The sequence below is a fragment of the Perognathus longimembris genome, chromosome 3 (assembly GCF_023159225.1).
Source record: "Perognathus longimembris pacificus isolate PPM17 chromosome 3, ASM2315922v1, whole genome shotgun sequence".
Classification (NCBI taxonomy): Eukaryota; Metazoa; Chordata; class Mammalia; order Rodentia; family Heteromyidae; genus Perognathus; species Perognathus longimembris.
In genome coordinates this window covers 65,773,577-65,792,441 of record NC_063163.1, presented here as the reverse complement: position 1 = coordinate 65,792,441, position 18,865 = coordinate 65,773,577, and the positions used below count along the sequence as shown (strand labels likewise).

At 55.4% G+C, this 18,865-nt stretch overlaps 1 protein-coding gene across 1 annotated transcript; it reads right to left on the bottom strand.

The window, feature by feature from the left end:
- Window positions 1-362: 362 nt before the first annotated feature.
- On the bottom strand, window positions 363-13,238 carry Polrmt (RNA polymerase mitochondrial). Its single transcript, XM_048341837.1, is given in 26 exon segments — window positions 363-442; window positions 558-628; window positions 727-821; window positions 937-1,009; window positions 1,447-1,545; window positions 1,629-1,681; window positions 1,767-1,880; window positions 1,999-2,085; window positions 2,188-2,367; window positions 2,469-2,591; window positions 2,724-2,846; window positions 3,207-3,476; window positions 3,478-3,617; window positions 3,620-3,793; window positions 3,796-3,994; window positions 4,150-4,233; window positions 4,235-4,375; window positions 4,486-4,656; window positions 4,746-4,910; window positions 5,198-5,320; window positions 5,322-5,348; window positions 6,605-6,788; window positions 7,422-7,552; window positions 10,183-10,745; window positions 12,394-12,492; window positions 13,131-13,238. Coding segments are annotated over 26 exon segments (3,627 nt in total). The 5' UTR covers window positions 13,219-13,238; the 3' UTR covers window positions 363-392.
- Between the last annotated feature and the right edge of the window lie 5,627 nt (window positions 13,239-18,865).

Here is an 18,865-nt window from a genome sequence, read left to right as displayed (position 1 = left end):
GAGGAGGTTTCGGAACTAAGTGCAATATTGGCCGGCCGGCTCCCCGCTGTCCCCGCCGCGCTCACGCAATAACCGCCCGGCCCCGTCCACGCGCCCGCCTGGCACTCAGGGCCGGGCATCCCGGCCGCTGGTGTGGGGGGGAGGCCGGGGTCCCCGCCGCTGTGATGAATGTACTGAAGAGCCGAGGCAGCAGCGTCCACCACGGCCCCCACGCCCCATTAACCCACACTCCCATTCCGCGCAATAAACGACAGCATTGGCGCCCAGCGCGCCGTGTCCGACTGCTTGCGGCGCGTCTCCCGAGGGCACCGGACACCACTCCGCTCCATACCGCGGGACCGCTTTATTTACAACGAGGGCGGGGCGGGGCGGGGCAGAGCAGAGCGGGGCAGTCAACTGAAGAAGTACTTGGAGTGCTTCACCTGCTCCAGGTCGAAGTCTCCTGCGGAGGGAGCAGGGGCTGAGGCCTGGGGACCCTGCAACCCCAGGGTCCCCGAGGCTGCAGGGCCCGGGCGCCAGCGCCTCAGCGCAGCCCCACACCCAAGCCCTCCCCTTACCGGTCTGGGGCACGGACTTCAGCCAGCCCTGCAGCTGGGACAGCAAGGCTTGATCCGAGGACTTGTGGGACCTGGCATGGACGAGAGGGTGAGGCGCGGGTGGGCAGGCAGGGGACCCAGTGCATGGGAGGGCAGGGCAGGGGTCCCAGCGCTCAGGCAGGCACCTCACCAGATGTCGGGGTTGCAGAAGCGCTTCAGAAGGTAGGCGGACAGGTCCTGCAGGATGGGCTGGCTGTGCAGTTTGATGAACTGCTCACGGCACACCTGTAGGGGGAGCCGGGGTCTCTTGCTTGCTTGGGACTGGGGTGCCTAGTGGGCTCCCAGGGAGGCTGGGCACCGCCCCTGGGGGAGGACTAAGGTGCAGGCGCAGGGCACGCACCTGGTTCATGACGGGGATGTCAGCCGCGTGCGTCCAGAAGCAGTCGTGCACAGAGACGAAGGTCAGCCCCTTCCTGTGCGGCATGGGCCCATGAGGGGGGTCCACACCCAGCGCAACCCCTCCACCTCACACTCCACGCCCAGCCGGCCCCATCCTCTCCACAGGAAGTGGCCTCAACCCCTGGGGTGCCATGCGACTCCTATACTGCATGCTGAGCCCTTCCCCTGAGCACATCTGGGTGGGGACCACACAGAACCCCAAATTCCCAGCTCAGTCCAGTCTCAGCTGTGTTAGGTACTCAGACTGCCTGTGTGCAGATGCTTGCTGGGGTCGTCACTGGCCCCCTGCAAGGCCTGTGCCCCAGAACCCTCACAGAACTCCCCGTCAAGGACGCCTTCACCAGCAAGCACACTGACACACACACACACACACACACACACACACACACGTTGCGTCCTGCTGTGCCCCATCACCAGGACCATGCAGGCCGGGGGAGCATGGGGCGCCCACCTGTAGCAGTGCAGCGCTGTGAGCATCATGTGGGTAGAGTCCAGCGAATGGATGAAGTTGGGGGGGAAGCCATTCCTCTGCTTCAGTGTGTTGGGTTTCCTGGGGGCAAGAGGAACCCATGGAGGCTGCGTGCCAACCCTGCCCCGCCCCGCAGCAGCCCCCCTCCGGGGGGGCCCCCTCACTGGTTGCTGTTCACAGTGGTGGTGCAGGTGATGCTCTGAATCCCGCCGTGGACCTGTGGCCCGGTAAGAGGGATAGGGAGAGGCTGGTAAGTCCCACGCAAGGCCATGCTTCCCAGGGGAGGAAAGGGACCCTTGTACCTGGTACTTGGTGTCCTGGTAGTAGGGCTGGATGACAGGGACGCCAAGGGGGGTGACCCACTCCACGGCATGGCCTGCCTGTGCGATGAGGCGTGCGCTCTCGCTCAGCCATTGCTGCAGACAGGACACGGGCTCAGGGCACAGAGCTCGCCCCCTGGCCCCTTGGAGGGTTGTCGCTGGGGCAGAGCCTGGGCGGGGGTAGGAAGGGGGGGAAGGAGGACTCTGTATGTACCTGGATGGCCCGGGTACCTGAGAACATCTCCTGCAGGCTCTTGAAGACCAGGCGAACCAGGTAGTGCGAGGCCTCCCAAACGTAATCCTGCGGGGGCAGGCGTGAGTGGGGCGGGGCCCGCGGGGACCTCCCAACCCACACCCGACACATGGCAGGGCAGAGCCCAGAACCGGGCGCGACGGCAGGCACCTGGGGGAAGTTGCTCAGCTCCCGGAGGCGCTTCTCAATCTGGAGTCGGCCGCCGTAGCGGGTGACGCCGTACACCACCGTCATCACTGTCTGCTTCACGACTTTGCGGCTGATGAAGCCCTCCAGCAGCTGCGCCATGGGATCGCCCTTCTTCACGTCCTGCATGCGGAACACCTCCACCTGGCCACAGCAGGGTAGGGCGTGCAGGGTCCATCACCCAGGGTCAGTGACCACGGGGCTCCCCCACCCTAGGAGGGGACAGCAGCAGCCCCCACACCCACCTGCGCAGCCACCTCACTGTACACATCTTGTGGCAGGTCCGAGGGTAACAGGTTGACGGAGGCGGCACCGATGCTGTCTCGGCCCAGGGCAGTGTAATGCTGTAGACCATTGCAGGAGCCGTCCTAGGCAAGGGGGGGAGGACATCCGTGAGCCCGAGGCCACTGCCCCTGACCCACGCTGCCCAGGTGAGCTCCCAGGCCCCAGGAACAAGAAGCAAGCATGCGAGGGCTCCAGCAGGCTGGCCACACACTCACCTGGTGAACAGGCAGGTGGGAAACAAAGGCAGCAGGGTCGGGGGAGCGCACGGCCTGCGCTACCTCCATGCAGCAGGCCAGAGTCTGCCAGGGCTCATCAGCCTCCATCCACCATTTCCTGCCCTGTGGGAGAGGGCAGGTGGGCACCCGGGTGAGGTGCCAGCCCCAGGATGTGCCAGAGGAGATGCCAGATGTGTGACACATATGGAACAACCAAGAGAAGGTCTGGATGGGCAAGATTTGGGGCCAAAGGGCCAGAAAGAAGAAGGTTCTAGAAGGAAGGCTATTCACTGGGAACTATCAGCTATTTTTGAACTGGAGCAGGGAGCAAATAGAGAGCATAAGGCCAAAGGCTCAGCTGGAAAGAGTTCAGAAGCAAGAGAGAAGAAGAGGAGAGAAGGAAGAATGGAGAAAAGATAAGACATGGAGAAAGAGGGGAAAGGGAGGGTGGCATGGAGGGAAGATGGAGAACGAGGGCCCTACCGTCATGGGCTGGTCTGCAGAGTCCAGAATGTCGTCCATCATCTGGTTGGCAAAGGCCAGGCGGGTCTTGAGCGAGTCCCGCTTCTTGAAGCCGGTGAGGTTGATCAGATGGATCTTGAGCCAGTCAAGGCCGTGGGGACCCAGGGGGCGGCCTTCGGCGAACTGCAGCAGGGCCCGGGCCAGGTCGCTGCCCAGGTGGTTGAAGTGAGGTGGGCAGGGGTAGGTGCGGCCGCGGAAGTCCATGTTGTGGGGTAGCCAGAAGATACGGCCCCCGCAGGTGCTGGGCCAGCGAGAGGCGGTACAGGGCCTCCATGCGCATGCTGTGCATCTCGCGTGTCACCTTCTGGCAGTGCAGCAGCTCCCGCCGGATGTCGGCCTTCTGAATGAGGGACACGTGGGGCGGCAGCACGGTCTTGGTGGCTGGGGCGCCTCCGAGATGGGCGGCGGCACACCCAGGCGGACACTGCCCTTGTCCCGGAAGACCTGGAGCACCAGGTCCAGCAGGCGCCCGTTGACGCACCAGGCGCAGTTCCCCAGCTGAGTGAGAGAGTCAAGCGCACCATGCAGCTCGGCAGTGGGGCAGTTATCAGCAGGCGCTGGTGCTCCATGTTGCTGTCCACGCCACGCATCAGCTTGGTGTGGCTCAGCAGGAAGGCGCCCGTGTTCGAGGAGGTCCAGGGCAGTGGGGGGCACAGCATGGGCATGTGGGCTGACTCAAAGGTCAGTGTGGTCTCCGCAGCGGTGGCCAGCAGCTGCGTGTAGGCCGGGTGTGGCTTCACAATGCCAATCTGGGTGAGAGGGCAGAGGTCAGGGCTAGACCTCCAGTGAACATGAGCCACTCCCGCCAGGCCTGGGGGTGGGGGGTGGTGGTGGCAGGGGGAGCCTTTCTGCAATGGCCTTACAATGGACACAGACGGCTCGGGCACCAGGAGGCCCTACCCACCTGGCGGAAGCTCCGGAAGGAGTAGACGTGGTATAGCACGGGGATGAGCTTGTGGGAGCCCTGGCTGGTGGCCAGGTTGTGGGGCCATCTCCAGAGCCTGCACCATCATCTCGACCAGATGTTTGCCCAGCTTCAGGATCAGTGGCACAGGCCAGGACTGCTGTGGTGCCTCGTCATTTTCCCCCAGTGCCTCCCAGTGCTGCCGAGGTAGGCAGGGTGTGTCCACCTGCAGGGAGGGTCGGTCAGGGGCTGTGGGGAGACGCTGTCCTGCAGGGCCGGCCACTAAAGCTGCTCGGCATGGACAAGGGGCCCGGGGCTGCTCCCGTCCACTCTTACCTGGGCATCAGAGGCCAGCAGGCGTACATACTGCATGTACCGCCGCTCCAGATGCTGCAACTCATTGCTGAGTTTCTTCTGCTGCACAGCATGCCGGTTGAAGAGGTGCATGCTCAGGTTGTGGGCCATGAACATGAGTGACTCGCCCTGGGAGGGCAATGTCTGCAAAGTCTGGGGTTGGGGCAAACCATCAGCACCACCTGCCCGTTGCCCACCACCACCCACTGGCTCAGGGAGCTGTCAGGCAGGCACGCACGCACCTGCATGAGCAGCTCCACCAGGTCCTTCTCGCTGAGCAGCGACAGGAAGGGGTAGAGCGAGGGCTGACCCTGGTGCGCCTCGCAGCCCATGCGGGTCTTGGTCTCCTGCAGTACTCGCAGCAGTGCGGCCTTCCACTGGGTGCGCAGGGCGTTCAGGGTCTTCCGCTGAGAAGGGACGTGATGCAGACTGTCACACTGCAGCCACGAGACTATGAGCTCCCCGTACCGGGAGACCCCTGCCAGGTGGGGCTGCCTGGGATTGAGGCTGCCAGGGTCTTTGAGGCAGCTCCTTGCCCGGCCTGGCTCCGAGAGTGGGTGGCCTCAGGAGGAAGGGCATGGGTGGGGGAGAGGTGGGCCACTGGGAGCCCAGGCCAAGCCCGACACAGGAGCCACAGTCTGCTCTGAGCCTCCAGCTGGCCAGGCCTCTAGCCTAGACCAGGGGTGCACCTTACCGCCTTTAAGACCTGCTCGGTCAGCGTTGGGGGCTTCTCCACAGACTCCACAGAGATGGTGGCCTGCATTTCCAGGTGCAGCTGGTCCTTGAAGAGGTCCTGCATCGTTTTTTAGGGTCAGTGGCAGCTTTGGGTACAGCTTGAGTCCTTCCTGTGGGGATACCATGGGCAAGGGAAGCAGCTGGAAGCAGAGCTGTGCTCCTCACAAGGGAACCGGCCAGCCCCAGCAGCTCAGCTCACCCTTCGCTTCCTAGAAACCCCTTACCCAGACAGGCAGGGCACAAAGTCTCTGCGAGTGGACCATGTCCCTCACCCAGGGGGGGTCAAGGCCCAGCAAGACAGCTCGTTGCATGCCCACACTTGCGACTGTGTGAAGGCACCAGCACAGGGCAGGGCTGGGAATGCAGCCTAGTGGCAAGAGTGCTCACCTCGTATACATGAAGCCCTGGGTTCAATTCCTAAGTACCACATATATAGAAAAAAAAGCCAGAAGTGGCACTGTGGCTCAAGAGGTAGCCTTGAGCAAAAAGAAGCCAGGGACAGTGCTCAGGCCCTGAGTTCAAGGCCCAGGACTGGCAAAAAATTAAAAAAAAAAAAAAAAGCACCGGGCATTGGTGGCTTGTGCCAGTAATCCTAGCTATACAGGAGATGAGGATCATGGTTCGAAGCTAGCCCATCCTTCAAAGTCCATGACATTCATGTCTCCAATTAATCACCAAAAAGCCAGAAGCAGAGCTAGGATTCAGGTGATAGAATGCTAGCTTTGAACAACAACAAAAAAAAAGCTCAGCAACAGCACTCAAGCCCCAAGTTCAAGCCCCAGGATCAGGTCTAAAACCCAGAGCTTAGAGAAGGGAAAGCGCAGGTCCCCAAGGAAGCGGGGGTGCAGTCTCCACTGCCGGCAGGAGGGCCTCCACACGGGACCATCAGGCAGCTAGGAATGGGACGGGGTTCTGAGCCCCCCACCGGGGAGGAGGGACTCTGAGACCACGAAGCTCAGAGAGGAGCCCAAACACCAAAGGCCTCGCCACGTGCCGTGCCAGTGACAGGAAAGGTACAGAGCTGGGAGGGGAACAGCGGGGGCCGGGGCAGGAGGAGAATCACACCCCGCTGGGCTGTGCACCCCAGAGCCTTGGCCTAGAGGCATCCGGTCACCCTGGGGATTGGCTGAGTGACACCCTGATGCTTCAGTTTCTCCAGGCCTGGTCCCCCTCTCCGCTCCCCACCTGCCGATCTCAGGATCAAGGCATGTCACCCTACCGGGGCAGGCACCGGAGTTCATGCTTGTTGGGCCTTCCTCAAGTCCAAAGGGAGAAATGTGGAGTCTGCGTGTGGCTGGCGAAGCTGCCAGGCGACAGCAGCGGTGCCCAGGGGGGCCGAGCTGGGGCTGCCCGGTCCGGGACTTACCGGGGCATAGATGTCGCTGAGCAGCGTGGACGTGTTGACCTGGGGTGGGCGCTGTGGGACACGGAAGTCAGGCTGAGCCTTGAGCACAGCGCGCAGGATGGCGGCGCGCTCCTCGGAGGACATGGACAGGTCTGTGAAGAGCTGCTCCAGCTGCAGCCCGTCCCGGGCCATCTGCTTCACACACCTGTGAGGGCGGCACGGGCGAGGGCACACTGGGCTGGGCTGGAGCCACCCTGAGAGAACATGGGGCCACCGCCTGCTCCCTCCTACCCATCTCAGCAGGACCCATGGCAGTGGCTATCACCACAGAGACCTTGCCTCTGTGTGTGTGTGCGCGCACACACATGCATGTGTGCACACGCACGCATGTGGCCAGTCCTGAGGCTTGAACTGTCCTTGGGCTTTTTTACTCAAGCCTGGCACTCTACCACTTGAGCCACAGCTCCACTTCTGGCTTTCTGCTTATTAACTGGCGATAAGAGTCTCAGAGACTTTCCTGTCCAGGCTGGCTTCAAACTGCGAGCCTCAGATCTCAGCCTCCTGACTAGCTAGGATGATAGGCGTGCGCCACGGGCTGTGGACTTGAGCCCTTACCTTTTTTTTTTTTTTGGCCAGTCCTGGGCCTTGGACTCAGGGCCTGAGCACTGTCCCTGGCTTCTTCCCGCTCAAGGCTAGCACTCTGCCACTTGAGCCACAGCGCCGCTTCTGGCCGTTTTCTGTATATGTATGTGGTGCTGGGGAATCGAACCTAGGGCCTCGTGTATCCGAGGCGGGCACTCTTGCCACTAGGCTATATCCCCAGCCCCCGAGCCCTTACCTTTTGATGGTGTGGGCGTCCTGGTCCACCCTCCCCATGCACTGGAGGGCAGCTGCATAGGACTGCAGGTCTGGAGTGAGGCCGGCGTCTTTCACCATGAAGAACACATACACCAGCTCCTTGAAGGAGCCCTGGGGACAGGATGCCAGAGGTGAGGGTCAGGGGCAGCCCTGAGTCCCTCCCCACTGCACCCAGTGAACCTAGGGAATGTACCACCTGAAGAACAGAGTGGAGCAGCCCCGTGGCCACTACAGGCTTTGCACCCTCAGGGGCTTGTCTGCATTGAACTTTTGGTGGATGGACACAAACATGAGTGCTTTCAGGCCTGGCCTGCTAGTGTTTCACCAATGTAGCAATAGTTCCAAGGACTGACTCCTCCCCAGATCACATGTTCTTTCTTTTTCTTCTTTTCTTTTTTTTTTTGCCAGTCCTGGGGCTTGAACTCAGGGCCTAGGCATTGTCCCTGAGTTTCTTTTGCTCAAGGAGGGGGGACTCTCTACCACTTGAACAACAGCAGCACTCCAGGCTTTTTCAGTGTGTATGGTATTGAGGAGTCAAACCCAGGGCTTCATGCATGTTACACAAGCACTCTACCACTAAGCCACATTCCCAGCACAAGGTCACATTTTCCTGCTCCAATTTTATTGCTTGCTTCAGTGTCCTGAATTTGAGCTTAGGGTGCACATTTTTGTCTAATCTCCTAAAATGGGAGGTGGTGTTACCAATCCGAGATTTGTCACCTATCCTTGTGTGTGTGCGTGTGCACATCCATGCCAATCTTGTGTCTCGAATTCAAGGCCTGGGCACTGACCCTTAGCCTTTTCACTTAAGACTGGTGCTCTACCACTTGAGCCACATCTCGACTTCTGGCTAGTTGCCGGTTCATTGGAAGTAAGGGTCTCACAGACTTTTCCTGCCTGAGCTGGCTTCAAACCTGGATCCTTAGCAAGGATTATAGATGTGACCCACAAGCACCCAGCTAGCTTCACATTTTAACAGGTTTTCCCCCCAAAACAGAATTTACTTTTTTTTTTTTGCCAGTCCTGGGGCTTGAACTCAGGGTCTGAGCACTGTTCCTGGCTTCCTTTTGCTCGGGGCTAGCCCTCTGCCACTTGAGCCATAGTGCCACTTCCAGCCTTTTCTGTTTATGTGGTGCTGAGGAATCGAACCCAGGGCTTCATGCATGCTAGGCAAGCACCCTACCACTAAGCCATATTCCCAGCCCAGAATTCCCTTTTTTGATAGACATGCTCTTATTGCTAGTTCTCAGGGCTCCAGGGCCATGAGGAGGAAGAAAGAATGCTGGGGAATGGGAATGTGGCTTAGTGGTACACTGCTTGCCTTGCATGCATGAAGCCCTGGGTTTGATCCCTCAGCACCACAAAACAGAACAAAACAAAACAAAACAGAAAAAGCCGGGCTGGGGATATGGCCTAGTGGCAAGAGCGCTTGCCTCGTATACTTGAAGCCCTGGGTTTGATTCCCCAGTACCACATATACAGAAAATGGCCAGAAGTGGCGCTGTGACTCAAGTGGCAGAGTGCTAGCCTTGAGCAAAGAGAAGCCAGGGACAGTGCTCAGGCCCTGAGTCCAAGGCCCAGGACTGGCAAAAACAAAACAAAACAAAAAAAAAAACAACAAAAAAAAAAACAGAAAAAGCCAAAAGTGGGGCTGGGAATATGGCCTAGTGGCAAGAGAGCTTGCCTCGTATACATGAAGCCCTGGGTTCGATTCTCCAGCACCACATATCTAGAAAACAGCCAGAAGTGGCGCTGTGGCTCAAGTGGTAGAGTGCTAGTCTTGAGCAAAAAGAAGCCAGCCAGGGACAGTGCGCTGGCCCTGAGTCCCAGCCCCAGGACTAGCAAAAGGAAAGAAAGAAAGAGAGAGAGAGAGACAGAGACAGAGACAGAAAGAAACAGAGACAGACAGAGACAGAGGAAAGAAAGATAGGAAGGAAGGAAGGCTGGAGACTTCTTCATGAGAGAATGTTAACAGTGCTCTTAAACAACCAATGGACCAGAAAAAAACTGAGGGAAGGAATTCACTGTACTCTACTATAACAAAAATGAAACCAAGGGGTGCAGCTAAAGCACTGCTCAGAGGGCAAATGATAGCTATAGATACCTGCATTCACAAAGAAGAGTCACACAATACTCTGATCTTCCACCAGAGAAAACTAAGAAAAAGAACAAGCAGACCCTGCTGGACACTGATGGCTCATGCCTATAATCCTAACTACTCAGAGAGCTGAGATCTGAGGGCCATGGTTCAAAGCTAGGAAGGGCAGTAAATTCTGTGAGACTCTATCTCCAGTTAACCACCAAAAGGATATGGAAGTAGAGCTGTGCCTCAAGTGGTAGAGCACCAACCTTGAAGAGTGGCAGATTCTGGCTGTGGATGGGGCCTAATGGTACAGTACTTGCCTAGCATGAATGAAGCCCTGGTTTGATTCCTCAGTACCACGTGCACAGAAAAAGCCAGAAGTGGTGCTGTGACTCAAGTGGTAGAGCGCTAGCCTTGATTAAAAAAAAAGCTCAGGGACAGTGCCCAGGCCCTGAGAGTTCAAACCCCAGAACCCGCACACACCCACAAAACAAGAATGACTAAAACATAAAGGAGTTGAACTTTGGGGTTAAAGACGTAGAGTTCAAAATCTATATGAGGACAACCCCCAGCTTGGGATCTCAGTTCTGCTCTGAGTATCACGGCAGATCCCCAGGAACTGGGGGTGCCTACCCCACCCAGTCCCCCTCGCCCTCACCTTGCGGGCCCAGCCAAGCATGACCACGTTGTACATGGCGAGTGTGAGCGGTGGATGCTTCCGGCGCTGGAGTGCTGAGTGCTGAGTGACCAGCATGTGGTGGGCTAGGGGCAGCTGGTCGGCAGATAGGCAGCCCTGCAGGAAGGACAGCATGTTCTGCGGCCGGCCGGACACCTGCTTTTCATCCTCCTCCTCCTCCTCGATGGCCGGTGGGGCTTGGGTCTCTACGCTCAGCTTCTGTGGAACCTGCTGTAGCACCTTTTCCAGCTTCTCTTCCCAGGGGCTATGAACCTTCTTGTTGTCCAAGCAGTTGATCAGCTGCTGGCTCTGGAACTGGGGCTCCAGGAGCAGGCCCGGGTGTTTCAGCTTGTACGCCTGCTTTTGGGTCTGTTTCTTCAGCCACTTCTCTATCTGAGGCTGGCGCTTCTGCTGATTCTGCTTTTCCCGTTTGAGCTTCTGTTCCCACACAGCCTGGGCTGTGGGGACCTGGGCCACCTCCACCCGATTCACGGTCACCTCAGACAGGCTCTCAGCCTGCAGCTGCCGCACCCGCGCCTCCAGCACTGCAGGCAGAAAGAAGCAGGCCCTGCTTAGCAGTCCAGCAGGGCAGGGGCGATGCTTCAACTCTGGCCTTGTACTACAAACGCTGTGCTAACTTCCTTTACACCATGCCCCCAACTTCTGTCCACTGAGCCCTTCAAACTCAATACCCCCAAATCTGGTCCTTCAGGTCCTCCCCATCACTGGATGCCCTGTCCCTCCAGCCCAACACCTGGTGTCACCTGTAACTCTCTCCATAACATGATTTAGCATGTCCTCAAGCTCTGCCTGCTTAGCCTCCCTAAGGGACTGTTAGCTCCTGCTCAATGCCCTAATCTCTCCCTCTTAATGCTAGTATTGAACCTGGAACTCAGAGCTCTTGCTCTTTTGCTTGACTTCTTCCCCTCAAGGCTGCCACTTCAGCCACAACTTCACTGTCAGCTTTTTTTAGTATTTAACTAGAAATAAGACTTTCACAGATTTTCTTGCCCAGGCTGGCTCTGAACAGCGATCCTCAGATCTCAGCCTTCTGGGTAGCTAGGATTACATGCTTGAGCCACTGATGCCCAACACTCAATTCTCCACTCACTTCTTCCAGCCTGATAGCACCTATCCTACCTCAGGGCCTTTGCATATGCTGTGCCCTGTACCTAAACCACCCTGGCTGGGACCCTAACCCCCCCCCCCCCAACACCACCACCACACACACACACACCTCCTCACACACACTTGACTCTGGACAAGGAACATTCTAGGAGGTTATTGTCAACACTGAGGTAACTGAGCCACTGCTCTCAAGGAAATGAAAGCCAGGTTCCGAGGGCTTCTGGTCATTTTTATCAACTAAAACATAATATTTGACAGGCACTGAATTAGAATCCTGGAATACTGAGGACCAACTGCATCTGCCTTCGGCTTCCTGAGCTTTCCTCACCAGAATGCTAGAATACTCAAGAGTCCTTGCAGTTGGCTTTGATCAGGACCCAGACAGAGCATATGACGGGGGCCTAATATAGATCTTATGAAATAAAACAGCCATGAACAGTAGCTCATTCCTGTAATCCTGGCTCCTGAGGCAGAACTCAGGAAGATCACATGGTTCAAGATCAACCTGAGCAAACAGTTTTGAAGGCCCTATCTCAAAAACTAAACAGGGTGTGGCTGTCTCAGCTTGTTATCCCAATCAGGGAAGAGGTATAGTAAATGGATTTGGGTCTGAGGCTGGCCCCAGACAAAACATATAAGACCATGCCAGCACTAGAAGCTCAAGCCTGTAATCCTAGCTACTCAGGAGGCTGAGATATGAGGATCTTAGTTCAAAGCTAGCCAGAGCAGGAATAGTCTAGAGACTCTTATCTCCAATTAACCACCAACTGTGGCTCAAAGTGGTAGAGCAAAATGGTAGCCTTGGGAAAAGGGCTCAGGTACAGAGTTCAACCCCCATGATCAGGACAAAAAAAGAGCAAACGCCACCCACTCCCTGTCACCCTCTGAGCCCGTGTTGGGGACCAGATTACACAAAGTTTCGGTATCTTCTATGCACATTGGGGAACTTGTTCTCTTCTCCGGGGGTCACTACTGGAAAGGAGAGTTATGATTCCAACAGGAGCAGTCCATGACTACCAACACACAGACGCTCTAGTTGGCCCAGTGCCCGGGGACCCCACTCACCTTCCAGCAGCTCTGCGAGGCCCCAGTCCTTCCTGCGGTCTAGCTCACGTGGGCTGGCAGATGAACTCCTTCTGGGGCCTCCAAGGGCAGTCATGGTCCCTGGGATGACAGAGGGGGCTGAAGGGGGCAGAGATCTGGCATCCAAACGTAAAGGGGCAGGCCCTAACTCAAGAGTCAAAGGTCGGGGCTGGGGATATGGTCTAGTGGTGGAGTGCTTGCCTCCCATACATGAAGCCCTGGGTTTGATTCCTCAGAACCACACAAATAGAAAAAGCCAGAAGTGGCGCTGTGGCTCAAGTGGCAGAGTGCTAGCCTTGAGCAAAAAGAAGCCAGGGACAGTGCTCAGGCACTGAGTCCAAGGCCCAGGACTGGCAAAAAAAAAAAAAAAAAAAAAGTCAAAGGTCACGCCGAGGAAGTGGGGGTGCCAGCAAGAATAAAGGGTTCCCAAGTAAGGGTAACACAAGTTCAAAGGTGAGGAACTCTACAGTCGCACACAGGGATCCCAGGGGGCTGCAGAGGGAACCGAGGGTGAAAGGTCAAAGTGCCCTGTCGACTCCTCTCAGGCTAACGCTGGTGACCCGTGCGTGGGTCGCCTCGTGGGTTTCCGAGGCCCAACAAGTCAAAGGGTAAAAGGCAAAATTTGGGGGTAGCTGCCAGAACCGAAGGTCACGGCCGCGCGGCTTGGCAAGCAGCGGCTGAGGAGTGCCCCCGGGGTGTCCAGTCTCCCCCTGACTTACCTTCCAGGGCCGCAGGGCGGGTGCGGCCGGAGTACCGCAGCGTCCGGCGAAACCCGGTCGCGCCGCGGGTCCAACACAAGGCCGACATGCTGCCCGACGTCCGCACCGCGCGTGCGCGCACGCCGCCTGCCGGGAGTTGTAGTCTTGCGGTGCTATGGTGGCTGCCAAGGATCGTTCAGACCGGAAATGCGCAGGCAGAACTACAACTACCAGGAAGCAACAGGGCAGAGGCAAGCAGGCAAGCTCGGAGCGGGACACCGGTGGCTCAGGCCCTTAATCCTAGCTACTCAAGAGGCTGAGATCTGAGGATCGAGGTTCAAAGCCCCCATGGGCAGGAAAGTCTGTGAGACTCTTAGGTCCAATGAACCACCAGAAAACCGGAAGTGACGCTGTGGCTCTAGTGGTAGAGTGCTAGCCTTGAGCTGCAGAGCTCAGGGACAGTGCCCATGCCCTTGAGTTCAAGCCCCAAGACCGACAAAAAGAAAAAAGAAAAAAATCTGAGGATCACTGTTCGAAGCCACCGTGGACCTAAATTTAATCTCCAGAGCCAGCACAAAGGAAGAGGAAACAAAGACCTGCACCTGAGGGGGTCTTCTGATTGTTTTTTTCCCCTCTGTCCACAGTGAGGGGTGGGGTGGGCAGCCATTGCCATGACACCATGGGTACATTTTTTTTTTGTTTGGTTTTGTTTTTTTTGCCAGTCCTGGGCCTTGAACTCAGGGCCTGAGCACTACCCCTGGCTTCTTTTTGCCCAAGGCTAGCACTCTGCCACTTGAGACACAGTGCCACTTCCCCCTTTTTCGATATATGTGGTGCTGAGGATATATGTGGTGCTTGAGGAGCACTTTACCACTAGGCCATATTCCCAGCCCCCTGGGTACATTTTTTTAAGGCTGTCACTGGGAGGCCAAAGACCTGAATTTTATTTTTTGTTTTATCAGTTTGGGATTTAAACGTAGGGCCTGGGCAATGTCCTTGAGCTTTTGTGCTCAAGACTAGGGCTCTACCACTTTGAACCACAGCTCCACTTCCTTTTTTTGTGGGAGTGTTTGAAATCCTGACCTTGCACAATTGAGCCTTGCCTCAAGCCCTTGTAGCTTTAGATTTTGTTTTTGTTCTGTGCCTACTAGGGCTTGAACTCAGTGCCTGGGCATGTACAGTCCCAGTTTCACTCACTACTACTCTAATACTTGAGTCACTTCCATGTTAGTTTTTTTTTTCTTTATCTTTTTTTTTTTCCTTTTTTATTTGTTGTGCTTGAACTCTGAGCCTGGGCGCTGTCCCTGAACTGTTCAGCTCAAGGCTAGTGCTCTACCACTTGAGCCACATCTCCACTTCTGGTTTTCTGGTGGAGATAAGAGTCTCACAACTTTTCTGCCTGGGCTGGCTTTGAACTCAGCCCTCAGATCTTAGCCTCCTGAGTAGCTAGGATTATAGGCATGAGCCACAGGCACCCAGCTGAGGTTACTTTTTCTTTTTTTTGTCCATCCTGGGGCTTGATGTTAGGGCCTGGGCACTCACTGTTGCTGAGCGTCTTTTGTTCAAGATTAGCACTTGAGCCACAGCGCCACTTCTGGCTTCACTTCCCGCTGTTTCTATTTATGTGGCACTGAGGAATGGAGCCCAAGGTTTCATGCATGCTAGGAAAGTACTCTACCAGTAAGCCACATTTCCAGCCCCAAGTTACATTTTTTTTTGGCCAGTCCTGGGCCTTGAACTCAGGGCCTGAGCACTGTCCCTGGCTTCTTCTTGCTCAAGGCTAGCACTCTGCCACTTGAGCCACAACGCCATCTCTGGCTATTTTCTATATATGTGGTGCTGGGGAATCAAACCCAGGGCTTCATGTATAGGAGGCAAGCACTCTTGCCACTAGGCCATATTCCCAGCCCCCAAGTAACGTTTTTAAAAGATGGAATCTTGAGGTTTTGCCCATGCAGATCTGAATCAGGTTCCTCATGCCTACTCACTCCCATAACTGGGACCATAGATATTCACCACAGTGTCTTATTGAGATAGGCTCTCCCTCTTTGTGTGTGTGTGTGTGTGTGTGTGTGTGTGTGTGTGTGCATGCGCGCGCGTTCCCATGGGTCCTTGATCTCAGGGCCTGGTTGCTGTCCCTGAGTTCTTTCACTCAAGGCTAGTGCTCTACCACTTGAGCCACAGCACCACTTCCACCTTGGTTAAGATAAGATTTTCCTCCTTGGCCTGGTTTTGAATTGTCATCCTCACCTCTCAGCCTCCTGAGCAGTTGGGATTACAGGTGTGAGCCACTGGCACCTGGCTAGATCCGATTATTTTTGCCTGCACTGACCTTGACCTGTAAAATCTGTTTTTCACATATCTGAGCTTTTTTTTTTTTTCTTCAGGAAGACTCGCCTAATTTGGAAGCTGTTCTGCAAGTAGAGATTTCTATCTGCAGTCTTCTTAGTTAATTCAACTGGAACTTATGATCTCCTATTTCTTGTGAAGGAAGCTGAGTTTCAGAGAAGTTGATCAACTGATAAAGTCACGCAGTGTGAGAGACTGAGGAGATACTCCAGATCTGGCCAATGTTCTTGGTTGTCTTTACTACTTTTTATCTTTGTGTGTGCCAGTCCTGGGGCTTGAACTTACAGTCTGAGCAATGTCCCTAGCTTCTTTTTGCTCAAGGCTAGCACTCTGCCACTTGAGCCACAGCACCACTTCCAGCTTTTTCTGTTTATGTAGTGCTGAGGAATCGAACCCAGGGCTTCATGCATGCTAAGCAAGCACACTACTGCTAAGCCACCTTCCCAGACCCAAGCTTTTCTTTTCTTTTGTAGTTTATTGGAGATAAGCGTTTCATGGATTTTCCTTTCAGCCTGGCTTCACACCATGATTCTCAGATCTCAGCCTCCTGAATGGCTGGGGTTACAGGCGTGAGCTGCCAGTGCCCGGCCAGATCCAGCCAACTCTCAACTGAAAAAAAATGGAGGGGTAGGATGCATGGCTCAGTTGGTAAAGCACCTAGCAATGAGTGAGAGTCAGGTACTGAGATTGAGTCCTTGTTTCTGTCCTTAACAGAAAAAAAGTAGCCAGGTGCCCAGGCTCTGTGTCCAAGCACCATATACAAGAAAAAGAAAGAAAGAAGAAGGAAGGAAGGAAGGAAGGAAGGAAGGAAGGAAGGAAGGAAGGAAGGAAGGAAGGAAGCCAATAGGCACCTTTATTGCTGCATTTCCTAGGTCCTTTCCCCATCTACTCCCTGGCCTCAGTTTACCTAGTTCAGTTTACCTCAAGCCCCAAAGACAGAGGCAGGAGGGAGCAAGTGAGTGGATTAAATGGGAAGTTGAGGAAAGGAAGGAGTTAATTCCAGGAGCTGGAACCCCACAGCAGCAGCTTCTAGGAAATCCCAGGCAGGCACAGAGGCAGCAGCATGTCAGAGTGAAACCTGGGGGGGACCAGCACATCAGAGGGAAACCTGGCAGCTGTGCCCCCCTATCATTTAATTTGAGGAACCAAGGCCTGGAGAGAGGAGGCCCTGGCCTTGGACTGGCAAGTGAAAGGGATGGGACCCTTATGAAGGTAAATCTCTTGGTGAACCTCCTAGGCAGTCAGTGCAAAGGCCTTGGGGCAGGATCTGGGGTGGGGGGAGGACCCAGGTGAGACAGGCTGAGCAAGGCTGGAAAGAAAGCAAAGGTTTGCTGGAGGAGCCCAGGGCCTTCCTTCCTTAGCTCAAGCTGCACTGGGTCCTGCAGGATTTCCTTTCTTTACCAACCCATTGCTGGTACTGGACTTGGGGCCCCTTGATGGCACATCCCTGGCACAGCTGCCCACGCAGGCCTGGCCTCGGTGATGTCACCAGCTGGGAATGTTTTCAGTAGACAGCAGCGTCTTCCCCAACCTGCCCAGCTCACCCCAGGATGCCTGGGGCACTGTGACGTCAGCCGTGACTTCCTCCTGAGTTCAGCTTCCTGGCTGAGCCTCGAAGGATAGCTCCGGTTCCTTTAGGGTCCAAGGAGACACCAGGCCCTGCCCCACCGGGACCTGCCACTGAATCCTCACAGTGAGAACTGCCCTCTGCACCGGCCTTAGTCCCAGTGGTGGGTGACTAATACTGTGCTCAGATTCAGCGCTCTGTGTGTGTGTGTGTGTGTGTGTGTGTGTGTGTGTGTGTGTGTGTGTGTGTGTATGCTGGTATTAGGGCTTGAATGCAGGGCTTGGGCTCTTTAGTTCAAGGCTAGTGCTCTACCACTTTGAGCCACAGCTCCACTTCTAGTTCTCTGGTGGTTGCTTGGAGATGAGTCTCACAGACTTTCCTGCCTTGGCTGGCTTTGAACTGCCAGTCTCAGATCTCAGTCTCCTGAGTAGCTAAGATGACAGGTGTGAGCTACTTGCTGCCCTACTAATTCCAGCCTTTTTTGAGGCTGAAGCAGGAGGGGCAAGAGGTCAAGTCCAACCTGAGTTGCATAATGAAACCTTATCTCAAAAAAAAAATCCAATGACAATACATGAGCAAAGACAGTTGACTTTCCTCAAACTCAACACCCTTGTAAACAACAACAGAACTGAGAACAGTGACCATGAACAGAGACCATGTGCGTCCCTGCATGCTCGCAGGGCATCTCCTACCTTTGGGTCTGGCTGCGTCGACTCTATGTTATGTCATGCTGTGTGTTTCCAGGATTTGGCCTTTTGTGTGGCTATGTAATATTCCATTGTATGAATGTGTCCCAAAGCATTTGGCTGTTCTGCTGATAGAAATGGCAATAGGGAAAAAATAAATATATGGAGTTCAGAAATAGCAGGCTTCATTGTACTGTTCTTAAGTTTTCTGTAAACTGAGTAAGTTTTCTGTAAAGCTGGGAGCTCACACCTGTAATCCTAGCTACTCAGGAGTATGGAATCTGAAAATTATGGTTCAAAGCTAGCCTGGGCAGGAAAGCCTGTGAGACTTTCATCAATAAATCACAAACACACACACACACACACACACACACACACACACACACACACACAAAACAAAACAAAAAAACCCTGAAGTGGAGCTGCGGGTTCAAATGGCAGAACACCAGCCCCGAATGAAAACCTCCCACAGATGTTGGCTCCATGCATATGAAATGGCTGGGATAGGGGAAATACAGAGACCAGAAGTAGGTTTATGGGTGCCGGGGGCTGGGGAGGGGATAGGGTGATTATTCGTGAGGATGGGGCTGCTCTTGGTGTGATGGAATGTTCTGGAATTAGAGGTGGTGGTTGCATACCTCTGATGCACTAATAACCCTGACTTGTACACTTTAAATGGGTGATTTGTATGGTATGCAAATTATATTTCAATGAAGCTGTTATTAAACAAGTCAGAGGCCAGGGGTGTGGCCAGCTATGTGTCCTCCCTCCCTGGGGCCCAAGCACCCAGCAGAGTCCTCTGAGCACAGAGCCCTCAGTCCCCAAGGGGAAATAGGAGTACATGGATGGCCAGCAAGGTGGACAGATTTATCTGGCACCATGATACTCCCTCTTCACAGAGAGCTACCTGAATTCCCTTTACCGTGCAGACGCCCAGCCCACTTCACGGAGGAGAGGCTGAGGTGTGGCCATCTGAGATGACATCAGATGTGGCCTCCATGTGAGGAACGGGGCCAGGCTGGACCCACACATGGGGCGTCCTCACCCCCTCTCAGGCCTAGGTCTTGAGATAGGCACCAGCTCTGTCCCCCCAGGGGTACCGACACAAGGTGAGCAGGAGTCAGATCCCCTGAGCCACCAGAAATGAACCCTGG